Source organism: Lacerta agilis, chromosome 4 (assembly GCF_009819535.1).
Source record: "Lacerta agilis isolate rLacAgi1 chromosome 4, rLacAgi1.pri, whole genome shotgun sequence".
In the NCBI taxonomy this organism is placed as follows: domain Eukaryota; kingdom Metazoa; phylum Chordata; class Lepidosauria; order Squamata; family Lacertidae; genus Lacerta; species Lacerta agilis.
The window spans coordinates 62,045,364-62,070,414 of record NC_046315.1 but is presented as its reverse complement, the minus strand read 5'-3'; the positions used below and the strand labels follow the sequence as shown (position 1 = coordinate 62,070,414).

At 43.7% G+C, this 25,051-nt stretch overlaps 1 protein-coding gene across 2 annotated transcripts in view; it reads left to right on the top strand.

The window, feature by feature from the left end:
* The first annotated feature begins 8,225 nt into the window (after positions 1-8,225).
* SMS (spermine synthase) overlaps positions 8,226-25,051 on the top strand; it is a 33,879-nt gene continuing 17,053 nt past the window's right edge. Inside the window, exons 1-2 of one of the 2 annotated variants that reach the window (XM_033147258.1) lie at positions 8,226-8,375; positions 20,333-20,453. In XM_033147258.1, the coding sequence (XP_033003149.1) occupies positions 8,327-8,375; positions 20,333-20,453 (170 nt within the window). In that variant the 5' untranslated portion in view covers positions 8,226-8,326. Of the gene's footprint in view, positions 8,376-9,168; positions 9,330-20,332; positions 20,454-25,051 lie in introns of those variants that run through there. The other variant, XM_033147259.1, reaches the window with a different exon arrangement.

Genomic DNA, 25,051 nt, shown 5'->3' with positions numbered 1-25,051 from the left:
AGCTACCCTTTTAATTTCCTACAGTGATCAAAAGTTAAAAAGTTCCTAGTTCTAGCCCTACCTCAGAGTGCTGGACCAGAATCAATGTTATGGGTGTGTGTGTGGCATGGAAAGCATCAGTTGTGGGCCCTGGCAGCTGCCCAAGGATGCCAAGTGCTGACGGCATCCCTGCAAGAATGAATATTGCATGAGTTGTAGGTGCCAATATGTATTACTCACTAATGGCAACATCTAAAAGTATGTTATATAGGGAGTCTTAAACATGCACAAACAAAGCCTCATGGCACATCTTGCAGAAGAGATGTCTTGTTTTAGAAACTTGCTAATTGTAGAAATATTTACTAGTGCTGTTTTAATATCCCTAAGCCTGCAAAACCACGTTGATGCAGGGCCTGCTCCGACACCATTAAAGTTAATAGAGGTCTGCTTATTTATTTCCACTGCAACATAATTACTAAAGTGCTGATTATGGAACTGTTATGCCTTTGATTTCAGTGAAACAACGCCAGCTTCTCTGAATACATGTACCTTCCACATAGGATATGGTGTGTATAGTGATTGCATATGTAGCAAGATGTTATACTGTGTGCATTTGGTAGTATGCCCAGATGAACTATTTAGGGTCTCTGCACAAAGGGCAAAATATTATTAATAATACTAATATTTATATACTGCCCTTCGGTTTTGTAACTCACAGGATAAAAGCACAAAATAAAGAGTTAAAACAATAACCCCCCCTCCCACAAACATTTAGAAGGCCTGGCACCTAAAGTGTATAATGGTGGCTGACAACCCTCCCTGCAGACAGCATTCAACAAATGGGGACCAAACACAGAAAAGGCCCATTCTCATTTTGCCACCCTCAGGACATCTTGTGGAGGAGACACACCAAGAAGGGCTTCCGATTATGACTGTAGAATTCGGTTTGGTTTATATGGGGAGATGCGGTCCTAAGCCGTTTAAGGCTTTATAGGTATAAAACCAGCACTTTGAGCTGAGTCTGGAAGGTAATTGGCAGCCATTACAGTTGACCCACGATTGGTGTAATATGCTCAAACTGTCTTTCCCTGGTGAGCAACCTGACCACTGAATTCTGCATCAGCTGAAGTTTCCAAACCATCTTCAAAGGCAGCTCTCCATATAACGTGTTGCAGTAATCTAACCAGAACATATTGTTAAGTGATGGTGTATATACAGAGCACATGTACTAAATGTTCTTTGTGAACTGGCCCAGTGCCACACATATGTATTGCACATATGTATTATAGTTCTGATACAAATCAGTGTGCAAAGTAGGAGTAAAGTGGGATAGGATGCTGTCCTACTTCATTTCAGGTAGACTTAAACCCACCCCACTTGGTTACACTGAGGAAGATCACTCTTTATTGCAAAAAGCCACCAACAGTGCCAACCTATACATGTCTACCCACAAGAGAGTCCAACTGTTTTCAGCTGAGTTCACCCCAAGTAAGTGTGTAGGACTGCAGTGTTACAATGAAATGCTGTGCATGGCTCACAAATAAGCTCCATACATACCCTATATGGGTATAGGGTTGCAGGTTGAGAAGGCAGTCCTATGCATGCACACTTGGCAGAACATACTCAGTGGGATTTATTCCTAAGGAATGCACTGTATTAAAAAAAAATGATTTCACAGCTGACACTCTTCTCATTCCCTGCCCCCTCCATCCCACTTTAAGCCACTGGACTTAATCTAATGCTACAATAAACAAGAGTTGGGTAGGTTGTTCAGTGCACAGCAACTGTTGCATAAACATGTGCAGACTTCTCCCTTCACTTAAATACAGGGGCAGCTCTGTCCACTCACAGGCATAGACACTATAGTGAATACAGAGACCCCATATGTGCACAGAGGCTTTCTGTGTGCATTCAGTAAGTTCTGGCTGCTTGTTCTTGTGTGCCTCTAACTCAATGTTATGTGCAAATCAATAAACCAAAGCTAAGACTCTCGGATTTATTTTATTTTGCTTTGCCATGTAGAGGTAATGCGGTAGGGATGGGGATGCTTAACTCCCCCCCCCCCCCACCCAGTTACCTCTCCCACAAACTGACTGTGGAATTCAAGATACCGGTACATGTTTGTAAGACTAATTTTTTTTAAAAAGCCCTCTCTCTGTGGAAGCTGCAGAAGTGGCAGGTGGGGAAAGTGTTAAGTTTCTGTCCTCACCCTTTCCTGTTTTCTGCACCAAACTTTTTATTTCAATTCTTAGACAAGAATGCAGCTCCCAAGAGTACTGTCATAGCTTTCTAAAACAATGTTGAAAGTATTCCTCAGTGATTAGATTCGGGATTTTTTTTCAGGAGGGAGGAGCAGCCTTCTAAAAGCTAAGAGGGACAAAAAAAGATTGATAATAGCGGAGGCCTGTTTTGCTGGGAGTAGGCCTGGAAGGAAAATTAGCACTGTGTGGGCACGAATAAATGTGGCTTTCAGGGATGAGACACATGAACATTCCCCACCAAAGGGATAGAGGATTTTAGGAATGGCTGTTCAAAAGAAAATCATTGGAGATGCAGGAATAGACAATTTAAAATAGGATCTGTTTTGTTGTCTTAGTTTAGATGCTGAATCACCGCATTTTCTGGGAAATACTGTGTTAGCATTAGCTCTTTGATTTGCTCATTATGCTAGTTTTGCGGTAGCAGTTTCATTTTTTAAACTAACGCCAGTTGTGAGAGTGGTTCAGCACAATCCTAACCAAGTCTATTCAGAAGCAAGTCCTATTAAATTCAGTAGGGTTTATTTCCAGATAAACAGGGTTAGGACAGGATTAGTTTGGGCATTCACCTAGTCCCTGATGGGCCTGCCATACCTGGCCAGTATGTTGGGTAAGTCACATGCTGTTAGGCTTTGTTTTCAACTTCACAGAAGGAAAAGATAGCAGCTTTTCCTTTCAGTGTTACAGGCTTATGACCAGTAGGCCGGGAAGTGTATTTTCTGTTGGAATTAACTGCTGTGGTTGGGTGGCTTAATATCATGTAGAGCTTTTCTCCTACAGTTGCTGTGTCCCCCTAAGAAAATTCTGCTCAACAAACTATGTTAAAACACCAGCTTTCAAGCTACTTGAAGCTCAGTTTTGGAACTGGTTGCTGAGTAATTTCCAAAAGCAGGAGACAGAGGCAGGGCCGTCTTAATCATATCCGGAGCCGTGGTGCAAAGATATTTCCGGCACCCCCCCCCCCCCCGGTTTCCCCAATGTATTTTACAGGGAGAATGGTCATTTTGTAACAGACTGCAAATCCTAGTCACAAAAAATAGGATTTGGGGTGGGGGCTCAGCTTTATAGTTACGTTTGGAGCAGGAAGGGAGTCAGTGCCAAACTGCAGGTTAAGAAAGGTAAATAATCTCTTTGCCCAATAAACTGTGGTGGGGTGAATCCCTTTACTCTTATTTTCAATGAAACTTTGCTTTTTCTTGCCCCCTCACTGTCTTTCTCATTTCCCCAAATTTCACGTTTTCTTCCTGTGATGTTTCTTCTTCTTCTTCCCCGTCTCTCTCTGTGTTAATTCTTATTTTCTCTTCCCTCTCCTTTCATTCATTTTGGGAATGGGCAGTATGCTGGCTGCTTGGGGGGGGGGGATCAGAGCTTAGAATAAACCCCACTTACACTCCCATATTTTATCCCCCCAATGTACACATAAGAGTGTAAAAAGATGGTGACTTACAGCGCCATCCTGTGCTTGTCTACTCAGAAGCAAGTCCCATTCAGTTCAATGGGACTTCTAGTTAAGTTGATAAAGGATTTCACAGGATTCAATCCCATGGGCATGCTTAATTGGGGCTGAGGAGCTCAATGGGGCTTACTTCTGAGCAATCCTCTACACACTTTGGAGTAAGAACCACTGAATTTCATGGATCAGACTCCTAAATATATATGCATAATTAACCAAGTAATGTGGAGAGGCAGGGTTTGAACACTCTAACCCCTACACTATCTGTCCACAGAAAGTTATTTACACTCTCAACCATTTATTTGGAAACCTGAGAGCTTAACTTAACTGGGACTGACTGAGCTCAATGGGACTTATTGCTCTCGCTTTCCTTCTCCCTCCCTCTGGCTCCCTTCCTTCTCTCTCCCTGAGAGATCCCTGCCCCCTCCTGCTTGCACATAAATAGGAGTTGGGATCAGGGCTGCTCTGGTAGGCAGCATGAAGCCTCCCTTCACAGCATGGGTCAGGGAAGGTGGAGGCAGCCTGGAAGCTGCATCTTAGAGCCCCTGCACCCAGAGGCGTAGCAAGGCCAGGTGGTACCCAGTGCGGAAATTTTTATCACCCCCCCCTCCACGACAGCTCAGGGTAGGCTTGGGAGTCGCAGGCAGGCACCTGGTGATGACACCTGGGGTGGTCCACCCCCTTCCTATGCCTCTGCTCATACCACCACTTGCTGCGTCAACAAATGTGTGATATGGCACTCTATGAGATCCAACCACTCTGTGGAGCAACTGTAGCATAAACCATGTTTCTGGAAGCCTCCACACTGCTGTCATGACCACCTCCTAAGAACTACCATAATCTGCTGGATCGGAGCAAAGGTCTGTCTCATCTAGCATTCTCTTTCTGCCAACAACCCTTGGCTGTCAGTCACCCTGGCATTTGGTTATTTGGAGCTATGTTGACTAATACGGGCATTCAATTTAGTTATCATGGCTGGCAGGCTAGATCACTCTTTAATGGACTTGTCAAATCTTTTTTAAAAAAACAACACACACACCCCTTATATAAGCTAGTGGCCACCACAGTACCTTGTGGCAGTAAATTCATGTTAAGGTGTGGTTTAAAGCTTCCCTTGGTCTGTCTTGAACCTATTACCAATTAATTTCACTTGGTGACCCCGAGTTCTAGTATTATAAGAAGTGACCACTGAAGCAGAATTGGGATGTTGTTGTTGTTGTTCAGTCGTGTCCGACTCTTCGTGACCCCATGGACCAGAGCACGCCAGGCACGCCTATTCTTCACTGCCTCTCGCAGAATTGCGATATTTATTTATATTTATTATTCACCTTGCCATAAGAGAACAGGGCAGCTTACAACAGTTTATTTTCTCATTGCATGTCTGAGAGGTGGTGATTTGCCCACTTTTACATAGCTATGGCATGTTCAGTTTTTTAAAAGTTCTGAGTTATGTCTGCTGTACACATATAGCACACTGAGGAGGATCTGAAGTGGCAGAATGGGCTGCACCACTTTAGAAGGGTGCAGGGTGCACATTACAGACAGAACTTTAGTAGGTGATGCTGATTTCCTACTTGCAGGGAGTCATTTGTTTTAATGATTTTAAAAGAGAGGGAAACATTTACCATAGTTCCTGCCTGCAGGTTTCCCATAGGAACTGGATTGGCCACTCTGAGAGCAGGATGCTGAACTGGATGAGTCTATTGCCTGATGTAGCAGGACTCTTGTTCATAAACTCTGGCATTTTCAGTTAAAAGGATCAGGTGGTAACTACCGGTAATGGAAAATACTCTGCCTGAGAAAGCTATTACTAGTCAGAGTAGACAATAAAGGGCTAAATGTACAAAGAGTAGTATCTAGTAAAAAAAAAACCCCAACTTTCTCCACTTTATTAATGCAATACTATGATGCCAACTTATTATGAAGTTAAGCATTCCTGGTCCCTGGCCCAGGTTCTCCAGAATAAACTGACCCCTTTGATTACATGCTGCCACCCTTTATTTTCAGGAATGAGGGAAACCAGAGTTAGGCAAGCAAAGAGGCTAAGTAATCAGATGTCTCATTTCTCTCTTACAATTGATTTTAATTGAGGTTTTCTGGTTGGATCTCTCTGCATCTGGCATAAATATGAACATGACAAGTAAACACAACAGTAACTGATCAAAAGATCTCCCATCGAAACCTAAACATTCCTTAGTAGCACATTTACAGAAACAAATAGCATCTCCCTTGTCAAACTTACCGGTAACGTATATACCATTGCAACCTTTTTTAATGAAAACAATACAATGGTCAAGTTGCTAGTTAAAGGTAAAGGGACCCCTGACCATTAGGTCCAGTCGTGTCCCGCTTTACTGGCCGAAGGAGCCGGCGTACAGCTCCTGAGTCATGTGGCCAGCATGACAAAGCCGCTTCTGGCGAACCAGAGCAGCGCACGGAAACACCGTTTACCTTCCTGCCGGAGTGGTACCTATTTAATCTACTTGCACTTTTGATGTGCTTTCAAACTGCTAGGTGGGCAGGAGCTGTGACCGAGCAACGGGAGCTCACCCCGTCGTGGGGATTCAAACCGCCAACCTTCTGATCAGCAAGCCCTAGGCTCTGTGGTTTAACCCACAGTGCCACCCGCGTCCCACAAGTTGCTAGTTACTTTTGGCAAAATACTTGCAAGAATGTTTCTCAACCAATAATTCATAATGTTTAATTTGATTATAACTGCATTTCTAAACATGTTCCAAATCACCCAGGCTGCACAGGTCAGAGAAAATTGTACTTTCACACTTTCTGTTAATGAGAGGCTTTCTTTGTTTGCAGAAACTATCCTGTTAAACATAATTTATCTCCACATGAAACAAGCCCCAGAAAACCTAAGTGGGATGCAAATACACACGCATAAAGACAATTGTTGCAGTTTTTATTTCCAGGCAGACCTCCTTAAGATAATAAAATTGTCCCTGTTAAACTCCTATGTATCCAGAAACAGCAAAGTCCAAAAAACAAACAAACAAAAAACCCAGCAGAACCGCCCCCCCAAATGTCCGTCAGAAAATCCCAAGCCACATAAAACTACTACTTGTGTTACAAGCATAGGATAGTTAAAACAACCTTTTGAGGGTTCAAGAGGAGGGAGGGCAGGCAGGTAAAGGGGATGATGCTGCACATTTCACTGGGAAGTTGAGAAGCAGAATCAGCGAGACTCCTGCCTAGAGTGGCAGCAGGCGCGTGGTGGTGGGAAAATAGGAGAGAATATTAAGAAGCCCTTGTCTGGCGGAATGATCAGCGGTTTTCACCCACCTGGTGCCCCTGTGTAAGTTTTGGACTACAGCTTCCATCGGCCCCTGGGGCATCGTAGTCCAGAACCCTCTGAAAGACAGCCTGTTGGAGAAGACTGGGATACGTAATGCAAACGCTTCCCCAGAACTTGCTGGCTTTATAAGCAGTGCATTCAAGGAGCTGTAGGGTGATCACAGAAGAGAGAGACCTGTGCCAACAGAGTGTGCCCCCTTCTCCGAGGTGGGTCCTCATGTAGCCAGAGTGACACCATTCACACCCAAGGGGAAGTTTATTTGCCCCCAAAGTTTGCAGAAGTACACCGCTTTGCCGGCAAAGCTGCGCAGCTCCTCCTCTAGGTAGCCGTGGCTCCCGTCCGCCCCCTCCCTCCCGGCTCACTGTAAAGTGGCTCCTGCGAGGCAATAACTGAAACTTCTACAATTCAACGTGCCTTATCAAACAAAACACCCACCCACACAAACAAACAAACAAACAAACACACAGTAACCTAGATCCCTATTTGAACATGTGAACTTCTATATTGTAATGACTGAACATCAGAAATGAAAACGCAATGTAAAAAAGGCATAAGGGAGCTGAGGGTGAGAGGGGTCATCAGGCTGGGAATAAGAGTCTGACCTGCTGTTATAGTACTACTGTAATGTGAAAATCCAACTAATGAACTATAGAAAAAGGAACGTTCCAGCAGGACAAGCAACTTCCCCAGCCCTCTCAAAAACGGGCTTGGCAAGGAGTCTTGTGCGATTCAAAAGCTTGCACCCTTTTCCTCTTGGGAGCTTTTAAAATAAGTTACAACAACCCAAGGTTGGGCAGTTTCCTAGACGTTCCCCCCCAGCTTGTTTTTCTCCTAACCGCCCCCCCCCCAACTGACAAGCAGCTTTTGGGCGGGCTTGACGAATGTAAACCGCGAGGCCGTTTCAGCGGCTACCGCCTTAGCAAAGCCCGCCTTACTCACACAATAGCAAACAACTCCTGAGCAAAGCGCCTGCGGTTCCACGCTCCCCAAGGGAGGCGGGCAGGCGGGCGGGCGAGCGAGCAAGGCCGGCGAGCGACCAAGCAGCGAGAGCGGCCACCTCTCTGTTCCCGCCGCCGCTAAGCTGGCTCTGAAGAGTCGCAAGCCAATTCTCTGCTTTTTCCTCCCTCTCCCTCCCACCCCCCCCAATCGCCGACTCATTCGCTCCCAGCCAGGCTGCCCCTCCCCTTCGGGCTCTCCCCGCTCAGCGGCAACCCCGGCCTCAACCCCGCGTGCGTAACACACACACACACACACACACGCACTCGGTGGCACTCGCAGCGCAGCAGCCACGGCCGCTCCACCAGGCATGGCACAGGGCTCTACCTCACTATGGCAGCCGCGCGACACAGCACCCTCGACTTCATGCTCAGCGCCACAGGTGAGGCGCCTCTCTCGGGGCTTCCCCTGCCCACCCCGACCCTAACCCCGGCCGACGAGACCGACCCCGCGCTTCCACCCTTTTATTTTTCGGGGGAGGGGAGGGAGGAGGAAGAGGCTCCTGCAGCGAAGGAAGGCAGAGTGGTTGGCTGGGCGGGCGAGCGAGCGGGCGCTGTGGCGGTGCCTCTCCTCTCCTGCACAGCCATGGCTCGCTGCTGCAGGCCCGAGCTGCCTTGCGCCGCCGCCGCTGCTCCTCTTTGCACCGTCAGGAGCAGCCGGGGCTGCTTGGCGCAGGCCACTGCCTTTGCTGACTAAGCCGAGCCGGGCGCCTTCCCCTCCCGCTGACCCCCGAAGCTGTGCCGCACATGCCCGCGGTTCGCCCGGGCTCAACCGGGAGCCCTTTTGCCACCAACTTTTGCGCCTTCAGCCGCAGCCTTCGGCCTCCCCATGTTTGGATTTCCCCCTCCCGTAATATTTTCTAACCTTCGTCTTTGCAGCTCCTCCCCTTCATATATGCAGATTCCCTGAAGCTCAGCCCCGCTCTTCTGTTTCTCCAGCCATACAGATTTCTTCGCCCCCCTCCCCCGCCGCATGTGCCTTACAGTATTTCTCTCTTTCTCTCTCTCCCCACACCGCATGCAATTCCTCTCCATTCATTTCCCTGGCCACAGGCTCTGATCGACACTCTGCATCCGAAAATAGACCAGCAAGGGCCCTTTTCGATTCTCCGTCTCCGCACAGTTCTCGTCACTCTCTCTTTGCATACATAAAAATTATTAAATTGCTTGCCCGTGCTTGCAAAACTGACTTTGTAACTGGCTTTTAAAAAGTGTGCGCCTATAAATTTTCGAGGAAGGGATGATCGTGCACGCCTTATAGTCGCATGCGTGACCTTAATCTGTCCCTTAGGCGGTGACTTTTTTTTGCTTTTGCAGCTGTGCTGACAGTGACGAAGGTTATTCAGCTTATTTTCTCCAGTAATCCTGATGATTGTGGAAGGAAGTGATCTATTGATATGGAAAATTTGGGCTGAGGGAGAAAAAGTGGAGTTCAATGGATTGATATTGGGGAAGGGCTTCTGTGTTAATGATAACTTTTTCAAAAAGGGAGAAAAAAACCTAGCAGGAAATGAAAGATCAGGAAGTGTCTTGTATTGGGACTCCTCTGTTGTTAAGTTGCAAAGAAAAGAAATCAGGAGCATTCCTCCAACCCTTATTAAGGGTTAAAACGAACTAGCTGTGGAGCTTATGACCATTATTCTCAAATCTTTATTTGGCAATTAAGAGTTTACTGCCCACATAGTTATTACAGTAAATTAGTTTACAACCTGTGTTTCAGCTGTTCGGTACAGTTGAGCTATAATGCTTTTGAAAACCCTCTAGCTCTAAAAGTGGCATCCAGTCTTCTTTTGAGCATGCCAGTTTTAATGGCATTTGGGAGGATGGTCAATCCTTTATTTGCTACCAACATGTTATGAAGAGTGCATGTATGGAGGAAAGTGTACAAAGCAACTTTTATGGTAATGGGCATGTTTTGTCTCAATTGTTCAAGTGCAGTAGCTTATTTATTTGTGAGTGAATGACAGCTGTTAATGCAAACGATGCACTGTACATTTGTAGTGTAAAGGCTTGCACCTGCATAAATAAGGCATTGTGTAATTGTTTACTTGGAAGCAGAAGGTGTGCCCATGGGGTTTGCTTTGGAGGGTGGGACCTTAATCTGCATTTTACCATCACTTATCTAGGTATATAGATCTGAAGAAGTGTGCATGCACACGGAAGCTTATATCAATAACAAACTTAGTTGGTCTCTAGTGCTACTGGAAGGATTTTTATTTTTATGTTACATGTAGAGGTATAAATAATCCCATAGATTATTTGCACTACAGGAAAACGAAGCGGCTCCATTTTGTAATTGGGCAATCATGGGCTTGTTTCAATTGCTGCGGAATCTGATTTTTGAACCAAAGGTGTGCATAGTTGTGGTATGCATAGGCTAGGATTCAAACAACTGGGAAACTAGTTCTGTGTGAGCCCAAGGGAACTTTAGAACCCCATCCCTCTGAACTGCAGCACTCATTTCTGCTGGCAAACACCGTGTTTTTTTTTATTTGAAATTTCAGGGGCTGTTTGTTATATGGCATTGGGGTCTACCATTTTAGGGGCTAAAGATCAAAAAATTTGCAGGATCAGCACAACGCCTCTTGAAGCTATGCAGATCTTTGAATCCCAGTGGTAGAGTTTTGTACAGATGCAGCTCAGGCAGCACGCCTTATAATACAAATTTATATCTGGTGTGCCTGATATAACTAGCTTAGATCTAGGTGCAAGTGAGTTACCTAAGCCTTCCAGTTACAGCATCATAATTCCATTTTTGCTAATTCTTATGTGACACCTAGGAGCACTGCTGTTATGCTTTACCTTGTCAGTGGCTGCTCTCAGATTGTTGAACTCCCTTCCACAAGAGGCTAGGCTAGCTCCCTCTTTCCTTTCCTTTCATTGGTAGCAAATATTTTCTTTTAGATAGGCCTTTGGCCACTAACGTCAGGACGCGGTTGGCGCTGTGGGTTAAACCACAGAGCCTAGGGCTTGCTGATCAGAAGGTCGGCGGTTTGAATCTCCACTACGGGGTGAGCTCCCATTGTTTGGTCCCAGCTCCTGCCCACCTAGCAGTTCGAAAGCACATCAAAGTACAAGTAGATAAATAGGTACCGCTCCAGCAGGAAGGGAAATGATGTTTCTGTGTGCTGCTCTGGTTCACCAGAAGCGGCTTAGTCATGCTGGCCACATGACCCGGAAGCTGTACACTAGCTCCCTTGGCCAGTAACACGAGATCAGCGCCGCAACCCCAGAGTCGGACACGACTGGACCTAATGGTCAGGGGTCCCTTTACCTTGGGCACTAACAGTATGGTGTGGCAAGAACTTTTAATGATCTGTGCTGTATATTTTCTTTTGCTTTTGTAGTTGTAAGTTGTTTTGATTCAGTGCTGTTTATAATATGGTAACTTGGTTACCATATTGTTTTCTTTAAAAAAATATTTATGTATTTAGCTGTTTTTTAGGGTTTTTTGCATTTCAGCTGTACTGTATCTGTTTTAGTTCATGTTGTGAGCCACCTTGGGCCCTGCAGTATAAATAAATAAATACCTGACAATATTGCTTGTTGACTGCAGCAAAATTCAATGAAAGTATGGAGACTTTTATTCATATTTGCTACAATTTTTATCTCTCATTTTCTTTAAGAAGCTCAAGGCATTGTCCATGCCCCATCCTGGTCTGATCCCCCCATTCCTTATTCTCAAAACTAACCAGTGATGTAAACTGTAAATTTGGCTTTGAAAGAGCTATTGGCCCACAATCACACAGCTAGTTTCATGACTGAGTGGGAAATTGAACCTGAGAAGACTCTTGCTACATCCCTAATCCAACTAAATCTGTGTTCTTTTAATGATACCTAGTTCTGTTATCATATACACATATGTGTGTAATGAAAAAAAAATACTTGCTTAGAACAAAGAACAACAAGCAAAACAACTGGCAGCTTTATTGGGGTACCCAAATGGTCACAACATACATTTAAAACATGGCTTTTCTCAAAAGATCATGGGAATGGTAGCTTACCATTTACTGAGTACAATACCTAGCACCCTTAACAAACTACATTTCCCAAGATTACCGGTATTTGGAGGAAGCCATGTGCTTTTAATGTATTATGTAGATGTGACACATGGCTGTTGATCATGGCCAGCTAGCTATTAACATTATAAAGAAACAGATTCCAAAGCTGGGTAGCAGCTCAGCTCCCAGCAAAATCAACAGTACTATGAAGGTTTAAAGGTTGTGCGACTGGGTATATATATACTGTAGACACAATTGCAGCTTCTCTGGGACAGAGGGCCATGTTTTCTCTGTTTGTAGAAGAACCATATTTCAGTATTCTGTATCATCACAAGTTGTTTGTGGTTGAGATACACTCTCTGTTCTCCCTCTCTCTGCAGTTTGGTTCTATTTTAAAAGAAAGCATCATCCTAATATTAAGTTGGGAGAATGAATGCAAGGCAGAGGTGAGGAAGGAAGAAGGGCTGAGCAAGTTCTCAGGTGTTAGAAGTATCTCACAATCATAATCTGAAACTCAGATCAGTTTGTGCGTGTGCTTCAATCTGCATTCTGAAACTATCGTAGAAGTTAATTCCTCGTTTGCCTGTGATGCTTGTTAGTCTTCTTGCGTAAACCTGTGTAATCCCATTTGCAGAGGTGTTGCATAGCTAACTCTGAAAGATAGCAAGCAAGACAAACTGGACTCCAGCCTTACTCATATTGGTTCTGCAGAACAAACAGTGCTGAGGAATTAGTCAGCTATTCTGTGTATCTTCAACTTTTTCAGACTCACCTTTCACCCAAACATACATTTTGAGACCCATTTCTTAACGTTTCACCGTATCTTTGCATAGTGGTAGTGCTCCTGTTGCAACCTACCTTGGATTAGGCCGCAGCCCACTAGTTGAAGACCAGTGGTATGCAGGTATTACTCTGAATATCTGCTGAATAAGCAGTCTCTTTGTATTTTGTTTAGTCACTCACCTGTTCCTCCGGAGCATGAAAAAACAAGCTTGCTCTATCCTCCATGTGACAAAAGATAGATGTGGTCTCCTAAAGCGTTTAGATCCTTTTTACATGTACTACTGGCAGTTCAGATGTCCCCCATATTAAATGTGTGCAGCTGGTTATTCCTTCTTTGCCCTACTCCATAAAGGGCCTGGAAGTTAGCAACACAAAAAGGTTTTTTTTTTGTGTGGAATGCTGTCCCCAGGGAGGCTTGCCTGGCACCTTCTTTACATATCTTTAGGTGCTAGGCATAAACATTCCTCTTCTCCCAGTCTTTTGTGATTTGGGACTGATGCAGTAAAGGGAACAGTGATGATAAGCATTTTGAATAAGTTGCCAACCACCATTAGGAGGGAACCACATAATATTTTTCTACCACAATATGACTACTATGCTTTTAGGGAATGACCTGTTCAAAATGAATGCTGTTTATGCTTGTTTTTGCTATGTCCATTTTTAAAAACAGATACAGGCTAACTTTTGATTTTCATAATTTTATTAGCTTTATCATCATATTGATAAACAAACACACTGAAGTGCCATGCAGTGAAATTTTGTGGCAAGCAGCATTCTGATAAATAGCGCATTAGTGGTTCCTTGGAGATTACAAAGACGAGATGAGCTATAGTTATAAAACTAAAATAAAATGAATACCGGTACTTATAAATAATATTTCTTAATAACTTTGGACTTGCACTTTCAGTACGCAGCCTACGAGCAATATGAAATCCTGAAGGAATTGGTTAGAGCCCCAGAAAAAAATATTTTGAAAAACAAAGGTAGCCATGTTTGTCAATAAGAAAAAATAATCCCAAATCAAGAATTGGGCACTACCTTTATTAGGAGCTCCAAAAATGTGGCACGTTGTCTAGTATTTAAGAACTCTAAACCAGATAAGATTTAGCAGGGGGTGGGGTGGGGAGTACAAAAAATGGCTGGAGAATGTAGCCATGAAGTCATCTTGTTAGTTTGGTTCCGAGATGGAGATTGCAGACTGAACAACTCCTTCCCAGGTGCTATAGATGTCAGGTTCTGGGATAAAGAAGCATTGTCTTCATCGAACTGCTCTCAAACAAACCACTGGGGAGAGTACATAATTGGTGCATTTGGGATTGTTTACTCTTGATTAGATAGTTTTATTTTGATGTTGCTCAGACTGGGTGAAATGCCTCACTGCATTTAGTTACATGAGATGAAAAATTGAAATCTCTACATTAAATATTCAGTACAGTAGTACTGAAATATAACAGGCCAATTTTGGAGAGGGGAAATGAAAAAATTATTCAGATGGCTTTTAGGGGCACACACATAAAGCTGAATGCACACAAGTTAAATGTGCTTAAGTTGTGGGTTTTATGTCTGCTTAGAAATTAGCCCACAATGAAGCTCCATGGGCCTTATCCCTTAAAACTTACCGGTATTTGAAGCATTTCTGTTTGGTTCAGTGATGGCTTCTGAAGTTGTTAAGCCCAGCAGTGAGAAATTGAATGGTTTGTAGCAAATGGCAAGCTTTCAAAAATGAACTGGGTATGGTTTTGTTACTGACTTAATTAAAGGCAAAAATGAGCTTGTGCAGTACAAGAACCAGAAAACATACCACTTAACATGTTGAGGAAATTAGTTTGCACCATGAGAGTCAAAATATTTTGAAGAATGATTATCCGTGCTCTTGCGCCATAGGTGCAATATTTCTACAATTAAAGAAACAAAATATGACATGGTTACTATCCTTTCTTGTGTTTTGGCATAAAGGGAGCGATTACGTTTATGGTGATATTTTCTGAGATAGTGGTTTTATGTTAATTGCCTCTGAAACATTCCTCTTGATACAGGCAGAAGAAGCCAGTTTATGTTGGCTGAGCCTGCTAGGATGATCTTGTTGCCCAAGTTTGGGAATGATCCTTAGTTACACAACACCCACCCATCTTCCTTGCCTATCCCTCCTGTTCTGCTATGTCCTTGCTGTTGCCTTACCACAGTCCGAAAGCTTTTAAGTGCCACGAAGATATTTTAAATACACACACACACACACACACACACACACAAATGGAGAATTAGAGTGGGAAGACCAGTAGCTAAGCCATAGAACACCAAGTCCTTTCCTCTAGCGGAATATCACAGAGGCAAATATATTGCCTAGCAATTACCTGTGCACCTCTAGATTTTGTCCTTGAATTACTGGTAGGGACACAACAACAGCAGGTGCAAAGTAAATCTTTTAAAACCTCACTTTGGGCATATATTAGAGCAAAGCTTACAAAATTCATAATGTTTATTCCAATTAAGGCCTTCCTCCAGCGGATATTATTTGTTTGTTTGCATGTATGAGAGACAGTGAGAGAGACTGTCTGTTCCTTGCTTATCAGCTCTGCACTGTTGATGAAAACTGTAGAACAAGGCGAAACTGATAACTTGTTGAATGCAGGAAGGAGATACTAATTTCTCAGAACAAAATACCATTGTAACAGTAAACCAGAAAGTTATTTTTTCTCCCATTTTTCTCCTGCCCTTACTCCACTGAGCTTGGGGAAGCATACATTGTGTGTGTGTGTGTGTGTGTGTGTGTGTGTGTGTGTGTGTGTTCCACCCACCCTTTTATCCTTTCAAACCTTGTGAGATAGTCAAAACAAAATAAAAAAATCCTTCCTGTAGCACCTTAGAGACCAACTAAGTTTGTTCTTGGTATGAGCTTTCGTGTGCATGTGTATCTGAAGAAGTGTGCATGCACACGAAAGCTCATACCAAGAACAAACTTACTGTATATTCTGGCGTATAAGACTACTTTTTAATCCAGGAAAATCTTCTCAAAAGTTGGGGGTCGTCTTATACGCCGGGTGGAGAATCTGCGGTCGAGTATATCTCAAACTCTATATTTTAACTGGAAAAGTTGGGGGTCGTCTTATACGCCCAGTCGTTTTATATGCCGGAAAATACGGTAGTTGGTCTCTAAGCTGCTACTGGAAGGATTTTTTTATTTTTTATTTTGTTTTGACTATGGCAGACCAACACGGCTACCTACCTATAACTTGTGAGATAGATTAGGCTGACAGAGAAGGTGGGCAAACAAAGCTTACCTGCTTTTTATGGCTCAGTGGGAAATTAAATCTTGTCTTCCTATGCTAAATCCAACACTCCAGCCACAATATAACCACGGTGGCTCTTTTCTCCTCCCCATTTTTATCCTGCTGTTCTATCATAGAACTTAGGGTGCCCCAGTGTTCATTCTCACAACAACCCTAATCAGTTAAGCTGTTTAGTACCTAAGCATTTCTCCCCCTGAAAGTTTTTCTGCTTCACCAAGTACAAGCCCCTTCTTGTCGGTGGCAGCCCATTCCTGTCTAATCTCAGCAGTTTATCTTGTGCTCTAAGGAAAGAGGTGCATCAGCAAAGCCTTATGAAATTTAGGCTGGCTGACTGGTACCATTTATTTAAAATTGAGAAATGTCAGGACTCCTCTCCAGGGTGCCCCCCATTTCCAGGATCCACTTCCAGGATACCTGTACTGCGCATATGCACGGGGGCATGTGGAGTTGCCTGTATTAAAAAGTTATATGGGATATGAGCTCTTCAAATTTGACTTTTGAGGTTAAATTGAAAAACAAACGAGTATTTTTTATTCCTGAAACTTCTCCAGGAAGTCATCCCATCCACATACAGGCTGATGAAGGAACCATTTTGGGCTGGTTTTCTATCTATATATATAAAATGCAAGTGTCTCTGCGTCCAGTCCGTGTGTCTCTGGGTTTGCGCTACTGCGCATGTGCCCCAGGGACACAGGGATTGGATGGAGAGAGATCGGGCCGCGAGCAGTGTCGGCAGTTGAAGCAGGGTGGTTGAATCGGAACGCCGGCGCTGCAGAGGACGAGGGGAGGCTGAGGAGGGAGGCCACACTGCTGCTGTCGCCGCTGAAAGCCAAGCCTCGAAGGCTAGCGGCCCAGGAACAGCACAGAGCAGCCCCCCCCCCCGTGCAGCGCCGACGTTCCGCTTCAACTTTGTCGTCATCCCCACCCTGCCAGTTTCCCCACTGAATCCCAGTTGCTGAGGGTGGAGGCGGCGCACACACAAAGGGGCTTTGCCTCGCCGCTGCCGGGCGAGGGGGGACCCCCCTCCCGCCCCACAAAGCCCGGCCCCTGGGTCCAGGGATGCTGCCCCATCTCTCTCCCTCCCCACCCCACACTCTCACCCAGAAGGGCTCGGAGCCGGCCGGGCCCCTGCAAAGCTGCTGGACGTCCATGGCGGGCGTCGAGGTCGGGGCTTGCCCAGCCTGGCCGGCGAAAGCTCTGCCTCGCTTGAGGGAAAGGAAGAGTCTGCCGGGGAGGAGGAGCCGCCGGCCGAGCCGGGCCAGCACTGATTGGGCGGAGCGGCCGGGGGCGGCAAGGGAGAGGCTCCCCTCCGGCCCAGGAGGAGCCGCCTGACAGCGGCAACCTAGGTACACCCTCCTTCTACTCCTCCCCGGCCCTCGCCCGCCTCTCTTCCCGCGAGGCGAAGGCCCCGGCGGGGGCCTCTGACAGACAGGGAGGGCTGGGGGAGGAGGCCACGTAGCGGTCCACGGGCGCCTTGCTCAGAGTAGGCCCCCTCCCGCTGCAACCGGCCGTGCGCAACCAACACCCTCCCGCTGCTGCTGCTGCCGCCCCCCTCCTCCTCTTTCCGGGTCTCGCCCAGGCAGCTGGAGGCGGTGGAGGAGAGCCGGCAGCGAGGGAGGGAGGCCGGTCGGCTGAGGTGAGACTGCTGGCGGCGGCCGCGCTGAGGGGAACGCACTGTTCTAGCGCTCGTTATTTTAACGGTCTGAAACCACTAGTATAGCATAACTTGTACCAAGCTGTCTTAAAATCACGTCACAGGTAGGTAGCCGTGTTGGTCTGCCATGTAAAAAAAAAAAATCCTTCCAGTAGCACCTTAGAGACCAACTAAGTTTGTTCTTGGTATGAGCTTTCTAAGGCGCTACTTGAAGGAATTTATTTTATTTTATTATTTATTATTTTGTTTTAAAATTACATCTTTAGTCCTTTTTCAGCTGAAAGGTTGCTTTCCTTTCTTGGCAATTGCCTGCCAGTGTTGGATGATGCCAGAGGCAAAAATGGGCAAAACAATTAATGTGACTCTTCTGTTTCAACCATAGGCTATATACTAGCCACACAAATGCACAGACCTGTACATTAAAGTAGGCAAGAAGACATATCAATGGTATATTCCCAATAGGCAACAGCACCTGAGCGGGGTGCAGAATGTTGCTGGGAAAGAAGTGTGACCTGGAAGTATCCTGAGGGGCAAACAGAGAGGCCTATGTATTCAACTCCTATGCCTGAGGTTCCTCATCTCTCCTTTCAAAATTAATGAGCAGCAAAATGCAATTTCTAAAGGATTAGGATTCTTGCCAGGCACACCCAACTCCGCTAGAAGTTTAGCTTCTGTCAAAAAAGGTGAAAAATGAAACCTGAAACATGTCAAAATGACCATCTATCAGTTGCTTGTTCTTTGAATCCCACTTGGACAAACGAGGATGCCTGGCTGTGCATCCTGAACGTAAAACAAAAGCCAGCCTTTCATGCAGATCAATTTGTGATTCAGATTGTTGAAAACATAAAAGCTCATTTGGCTTTGCAAATGTAATGGTCTGATACTCATCAGAGCAAGAGTTAATATTTACCTATAACATTGTACTTTTTATTCATTAGCTCCCCAGGTTACAATTCATGCACAAGTGTAATAAGAAAAAGGTTTCTTCTATGTTCTTTTACTCCTTCTTACATTGTGCTGACTTATTTCCTATCATTCTGTGCTCCTGCTGAAAATTTGGATTGTTCTGTATTATCATTACAGTCATACCTTGGTTCTCGAATGCCTTGTGACTCAAATGTTTTGGCTCCCGAATGCCACAAACCCGGCAGTGAGTGTTCTGGTTTGCGAATGTTCTTTGGAACCCGAATGTCCGACGCGGCTTCTGAGGCTTCCGATTGAGTGCAGGAAGCTCTTGCAGCCAATCGGAAGCTGCACCTTGTTTTTCTAATGTTTTCGGAAGTGGAACGGACTTCCGGAACGGATTCCGTTAGAGAACCAAGGTACGACTGTATTCCCGTGTTTGGATTAGTCAACAAAATGATGAAGCCTATAGACAAATGGTCCCTGCAACATTTCTGCCAGATAGGACCTATATTAAATAGAAAGAAAAAATATCGTACTAACCATGGTTACCTGTGATGCAGAAATAAAAAACAGGAATGCTGTTCCCCCACTACTCAAATTGAAGTCAAGTGGGATGTAAGGAGCGTAGCTGCAGAAGTGCAAAAATGTTATACTAGAAATAGAGTTGTTTTCAACAAACTTGCTTTCAGTACAGAGAATATGGGGAATAAATTCATGTTGTGCTCTTATGATCATTCTGTCAATCGAAGCATAAATGCTTGCCAGATGGAATCCCCCCCCCCACACACACTCCTCCCCCATTGACGTCTTCTGAGGGTTCTTCCAACACTGAGCGGATTGGGAGCTGTGGGCTAGTGTGAGCCCTTGCATTGGCTTCCGCTATCACTCTGGATTAGTTGAATCTGGTCCTCACTCTCTGAGGGCTGCTTTTTATTATAGAACTCTGGAAATGTGCTGTGTTTTCCTAGATAAATATTTGCTATTGTGTGTATGTTAGAAAGCCACAGCCATCCTCGGTGTACAAACCTGTGTAATGCAGTGGGCTGCAAACATGTTACATGTGTATATTATAATTGATATTCAGCTTGCAAAAACCAAAGGGGAACCTAAGAATCATGGTATAAAAAGGAAGTGAAGATTTAAAATTTGTATTTTTAAAAACCTTGTATTCATTTTTCTTTCTCTTTAAAACGAATGAACTGGCCTGTTGCTCACATTTGTGCAACTGTATGTACTAAAACAATTGTCTTTGGCAGCAAGTCTCTCCCCACAACCCCAACATTAGAAGCATTTTATAAATATATTTAGGAATAAAAACACAGGAAAGACCTTTTGTTTTCTATCTAGTAGCTATATATAGACCGGGAGCCAGCAGGAAGCTCCTTTATCAGAGTTTACACAATTTTGGAATGAATTTTTATTTCATTTACAGCTAGATGCAGCCACATAGTTTGTTAATTTGCTACTCTCAAGTAAGAAATATAATTTTTGACATTCACTTTATGCTTTGTTTTTATCATTCTGAGAGAAGATGCTGACAAAAAATCTAAAGCAGATGGGGAAATGTCTGGCAGAAGATACAGTACCAGCATCTTGGGAATCTAATTTTATGATCATGATGAGAGTTATACAAGTATCAAAAGAATACATGTTAAAAATCGAAGTGTCTTTCTTTATTGACCCATGGTGTCTTTTCTTTCATTGTCTAGCTGATTGTAGTGCCGTTTTTAAAGGTCTACAGCCCATCTTCCAAGAGCAGGGAATGACAGAAACTATTCATAACTGGGAAGATCATGGGTACTTAGCAACCTACGTCAGTAAAAATGGCAGGTGAGTGCAATATAGACCCATAATTTGTGGAGAGTGTTAGCATTGCTGTTTAACAACCAGGTAAATGGTATTGTCAAGATGTGTCATCCACCTTCAAAGAAGTGAAATAAAAAGGGCATTTAATTAAGAGATTTTAACACTTTTTTTTGGCAAGGGTTTCAACGAATTAATTTCAAATGCCCACAGTAACTAAAATGTAATGAAAATGTGTTTCCCAGTGACAAGGATTTGTTGTTTGTCACAAAACAAGGCTAGTATCGCATTCTTAGACAACATTGCACATGTCTGGCTGACTGGAAACAATGGTTATTTTTCTGCCCTCGAATGCTGCAGTTATCTGACCTGGCAACAATATGAGACATCACCCCGAAGCATGGTGTTCTGTGAATGGCTGAGTTGGTTTGTACCATTTTAGCATTATAATTCTAATAAAATAGAACTGCCCTGCATAACAGCAACTGTGGAAGGGCCTGTATTTAAAACTGGAGTGGTTGTATACTGTTTAGTATTCAAAATAGAAATCTCACACATGTAAAAATTCATTGTCAGGCATTCTGTAATATTTACAGACCTTTCTGAGACTTGTGTTATCCTCTGCTGGTTATCCCCTCTCTCTATTTTGCTGCTGGTTTTGTTTTGTTTTAGACTCCGTATTTGATGCCTTGAGACGCGGGTGGCGCTGTGGTCTAAACCACTGAGCCTAGGGCTTGCTGACCAGAAGGTTGGCGGTTTGAATGCCCGCGATGGAGTGAACTCCCATTGTTCAGTCCCAACTCCTGCTAACCTAGCAGTTCGAAAGCACGTCAAAGTGCAAGTAGATAAATAGGTACTGCTCCGGCAGGAAGGAAAGCTGTCTGTGGACAAAACGCCAGCTCCCTCAGCCTATAGAGCAAGATGAGCGCCACAACCTCAGAGTCGTCCGCGACTGGACCTAATGGTCAGGGGTACCTTTAACTTTACTTGATGCCTTATTTTTAGTTGCTTGCAGTTTAATTTTTTTTTGCTTGTAAACTGCCCAGAGAGCCTTTCTTATTTAGATGGTATATAAGTATTTGGTGATAGAGTTGTAAGATTTGGTTCATGGAACAGCCATTCTGTTAGCAGGAGCCCTATATTTAGCATAGGGCAATAGCTGAATCTGAAAGGTGCCTTGAACTTGCAGCAGGTGTTGCACAAGCCCTTGTGCAATTGCTGTTACTACACTCAGTAACAGTTAAGCTTTGTGAGCTACTTCTTTCCTACTGCTTCTACAAGTGCTTGGGTAACAACATCCAAACTTCTAAAAATTCATACTATGCGTATCATCACATATGCTTTTCTTACCTGCGTTCTGATGTGCTGGCATTAATAAAATTTATATGCCTGATTGCACCACTCCATTGGAGAGTGGGCTTTAATGCAAGATAAGATGAGAACCCCTTTCCCTGTTGTAATAATAAGGTAATGCTGGAAACAACTGGTGCTTTTGCAGAAAGCAGGGGAAACTTAAGTGCTGTGAACGATTGGATTTAACTACTTACAGTAATGTAAAATTGCAAAAAAAGCTCCTTCCCACCCCACATTGCAAAGATTTCTGTAACTATACAACAGCTGGCATAGTTTAAGTGCCAAACTAGGCTTTAGATACAGTATAACATTCATTCATTTACTTATTTATGTATACCACTTGATATAATAAAATCTCTAAGCGGTTTGCATAAAAACAATAAAAGTACAGACAACAATGTTCAATTAAAAAATCCTGAAAACAAGCTGAAAACTCAACACAAGTGTATATCACAAATAAAACTGAACAGTGTACCAAACAAAATTAAAAGTCGGAGTCTAGCAAAGTTTGGACAAACGTATGAATTTTTAAGAGGTGTTTTAAAGCTCACTATTGTCTCTGCATCATGAATTACCCAGTGGAGTTTGGGTGCTGTCACTGCGCACCCACTATTCTACATTTTCACCAAGTGACAATCTTCTGGTTGTTGAACAGCATGGTATCCTCAGAAGATATTAAAGGTCAGCTTGGTATTTACTGGAGGAGCCAGTCTACTAGGTGTTCCATGTACCGGTATATTTAGTGTGGATTTTGTTTCCTTTTTAAACAACCAGTGGGAGTGGGGCAGTCAGGTCAGCTGTGATTTCTCCTGGACTGGGAGTAATCTAGCTACAGTGTTCCATGATATGGAAAGTTCCATTTAGACTACTATAACAAGTTGTATGTGCACCTTGAACGCTGCCTGGAAATTGCACCAAGTTCAAAATTTAGCTGGAGCAGTCTACCAGCTTTGGAAGAGCTGCTCTGAAACCAATGCAGGGTACTGAGTTTTTACTGTGTAACCTGTACATAGCTTAGAACTGCCTGCTTAACATGTCTGGATGTTAGAAACCTCTACTGAAGCCCCTTTCTGAATACACCCAGCTATGAGAGAGAAGGTGGGAGGCGACGTAGGGAAAATACATTTTCTAATGTGACACTGACGTTATGGAATTCCCTCCCCAAAGGAGGATGCGTGGTGCCTACGAGGGGGAAAGAGAGAGATTCCTATCTTTTGTGGGCCTGGAAAGTTGTGGTTTGTTTGTAGGAAAACCAGGCTTCATTCTGCTCCTTGCTCTGCTCATGAAATGGTTTCACTGAATGATTTCAGGGCAAGGAATGGATGGATCAAGGTCTCTCCTAATTTTCATGCTGTCACACTTATCAGTGGGACTCTTGCCATTGTAGCAGTTGCTGTTGAGTTCAAGGTCAGCTGGTTGTCTCTTCTTGAGTGTGGATGATGTGCACATGAAAGGGGGATAATAGAAAGTGTTTTTGTGAGTGGAAATAAGTACAGAAGTGGTAAATTGGATTGAGAAAATTACTGCTAATAGTAATAATACATTACACTGTGAACTGTGACTAGACAGAATGTAGATGTCAATCAGAATTGGAAACCATACATTAATGTACATTAACGTACACCGTAGAGTCAAGCAGTGCTGCTGAATAATGGTATACCCACAAAGGTTTTGAGCATACATTCTTTGCAGTTTCAAACTCCTGTGAATGCTGCTGCTGACAATTTTTTCCTTTAACAAAGACCATGTATTAATCCCCATTTGGAAAGCTGCAGCTGCTAAATGAATTGAAGTTGCTTGGGGATTAAGTCATGCTTCCTTGTTGTCTCTGCTAAAACAATTCCTCCATATCTAGATTAAAGCCACTTTGCATGATGTTAAGCCAGCAAAAGTAATATTTGTCATCTCTCCCTGGTCCATTTAATTCATGGGTCACACTAACAAAAGGCAGAATTGTAAAAGGCTCTATTGTAAAGCTTTCATTAATCATGTTGTCAACATAAATATAGGCAAAACAGCCATTCATTTTCTTTACCAAGCAGAATGTTAATTACACTTGCCATTCAGAGCGCTGCGTGTAGTGGTATGATTTTTTAAAAAGCAAAAAAAAAAAATTATTCCAGTTTATTTGAAAATGCTAGTGAATGGGAAAAGAACAAATATTTCTGGAATACATGAATCTTTGAGATGCTTGACTTCTAGTAATTGTTGGAAAGTTATAGTACATTTTTAAAACAATTGGGCAAGTAAAACTGTTTTCTGAGTTTGTGCAGTAAAGGAACCATATTATTGAACTGGCTAGTGTGTATGCTAGTGGTTGTTTTATTTTTCTAAGTGGTGAAATCTGTCAACAGAAAGTTGTGTAGTCAAATACAGGTTATGTTTAATTGTTTATTTAAAAAAAATATGTCCTGCCTTTCCTTTAAGAAGCTCAGGGCAGCTAGCTGCAATAAGGTAAAAACTAAGTGCAAATTGCTAAAAGCAGCAGAACACAAAAGGATAAAAAGCAGCCATTAAAACAAGTAGATATTCTCAAGCAATGATGAAACAGTTAACTGTGGCAAGGTAAAATGCAAATTGGTAAAGGCCTTTAAAAGCTTTTGTATCCCAAAATCCTTCTTAAACTGCAAGGCTGTAGACATTTGAAAGAAGGCCATTAATGCAAGATGACCTTCGGCCACAAGGCAGTTCCACAGCCTGGGTGCAGCTACTGAAAAGGCTCTCTCTCTGGTCCCAGAGCCAAGCAGACTCATGGAGACATCAGATACACAGGAGTGTGTCTGATGATGAAGATATTAGGAGACGGGTGGGCTAATACTGGAGTTGGTGGTCCTTCAACTCACTGGCCCTTTAAATTGGGCATGGAAACAAAATGGAAGCCAGTGCAGTTGTTTCAGTAAAGGAGTCACATGCCTTTGCATTCTAAAGCAATTGTTTTGGACAGTCTTCATATGAGGCTTCCATACTGCCCATTACAGCATGGTGTAACTAAGGCAAAAATGGGTCCCCTTCTCCAGCACTCTCCCCAGCTCTTCTTCAGCACTCTTGCCCAGCCTATGATGTTCCTTTTTTCCTGTTGCCTCCCATTTTCTCCCTCCCTTTCACCTTGTAACTTCCTTCTCCCTCTTACATTTTTATTTCTTCTGTAGCCTTTTCCAGCTCAAGTTACAGCTGCATTAAAGTCTTGGGTTTCTTCATTGATTTCTATGTGCAGATCTTCCTTCTGCCCTTGGGGACATTTAAAAATACTTTCTGTGTGAATCAGAAAATGA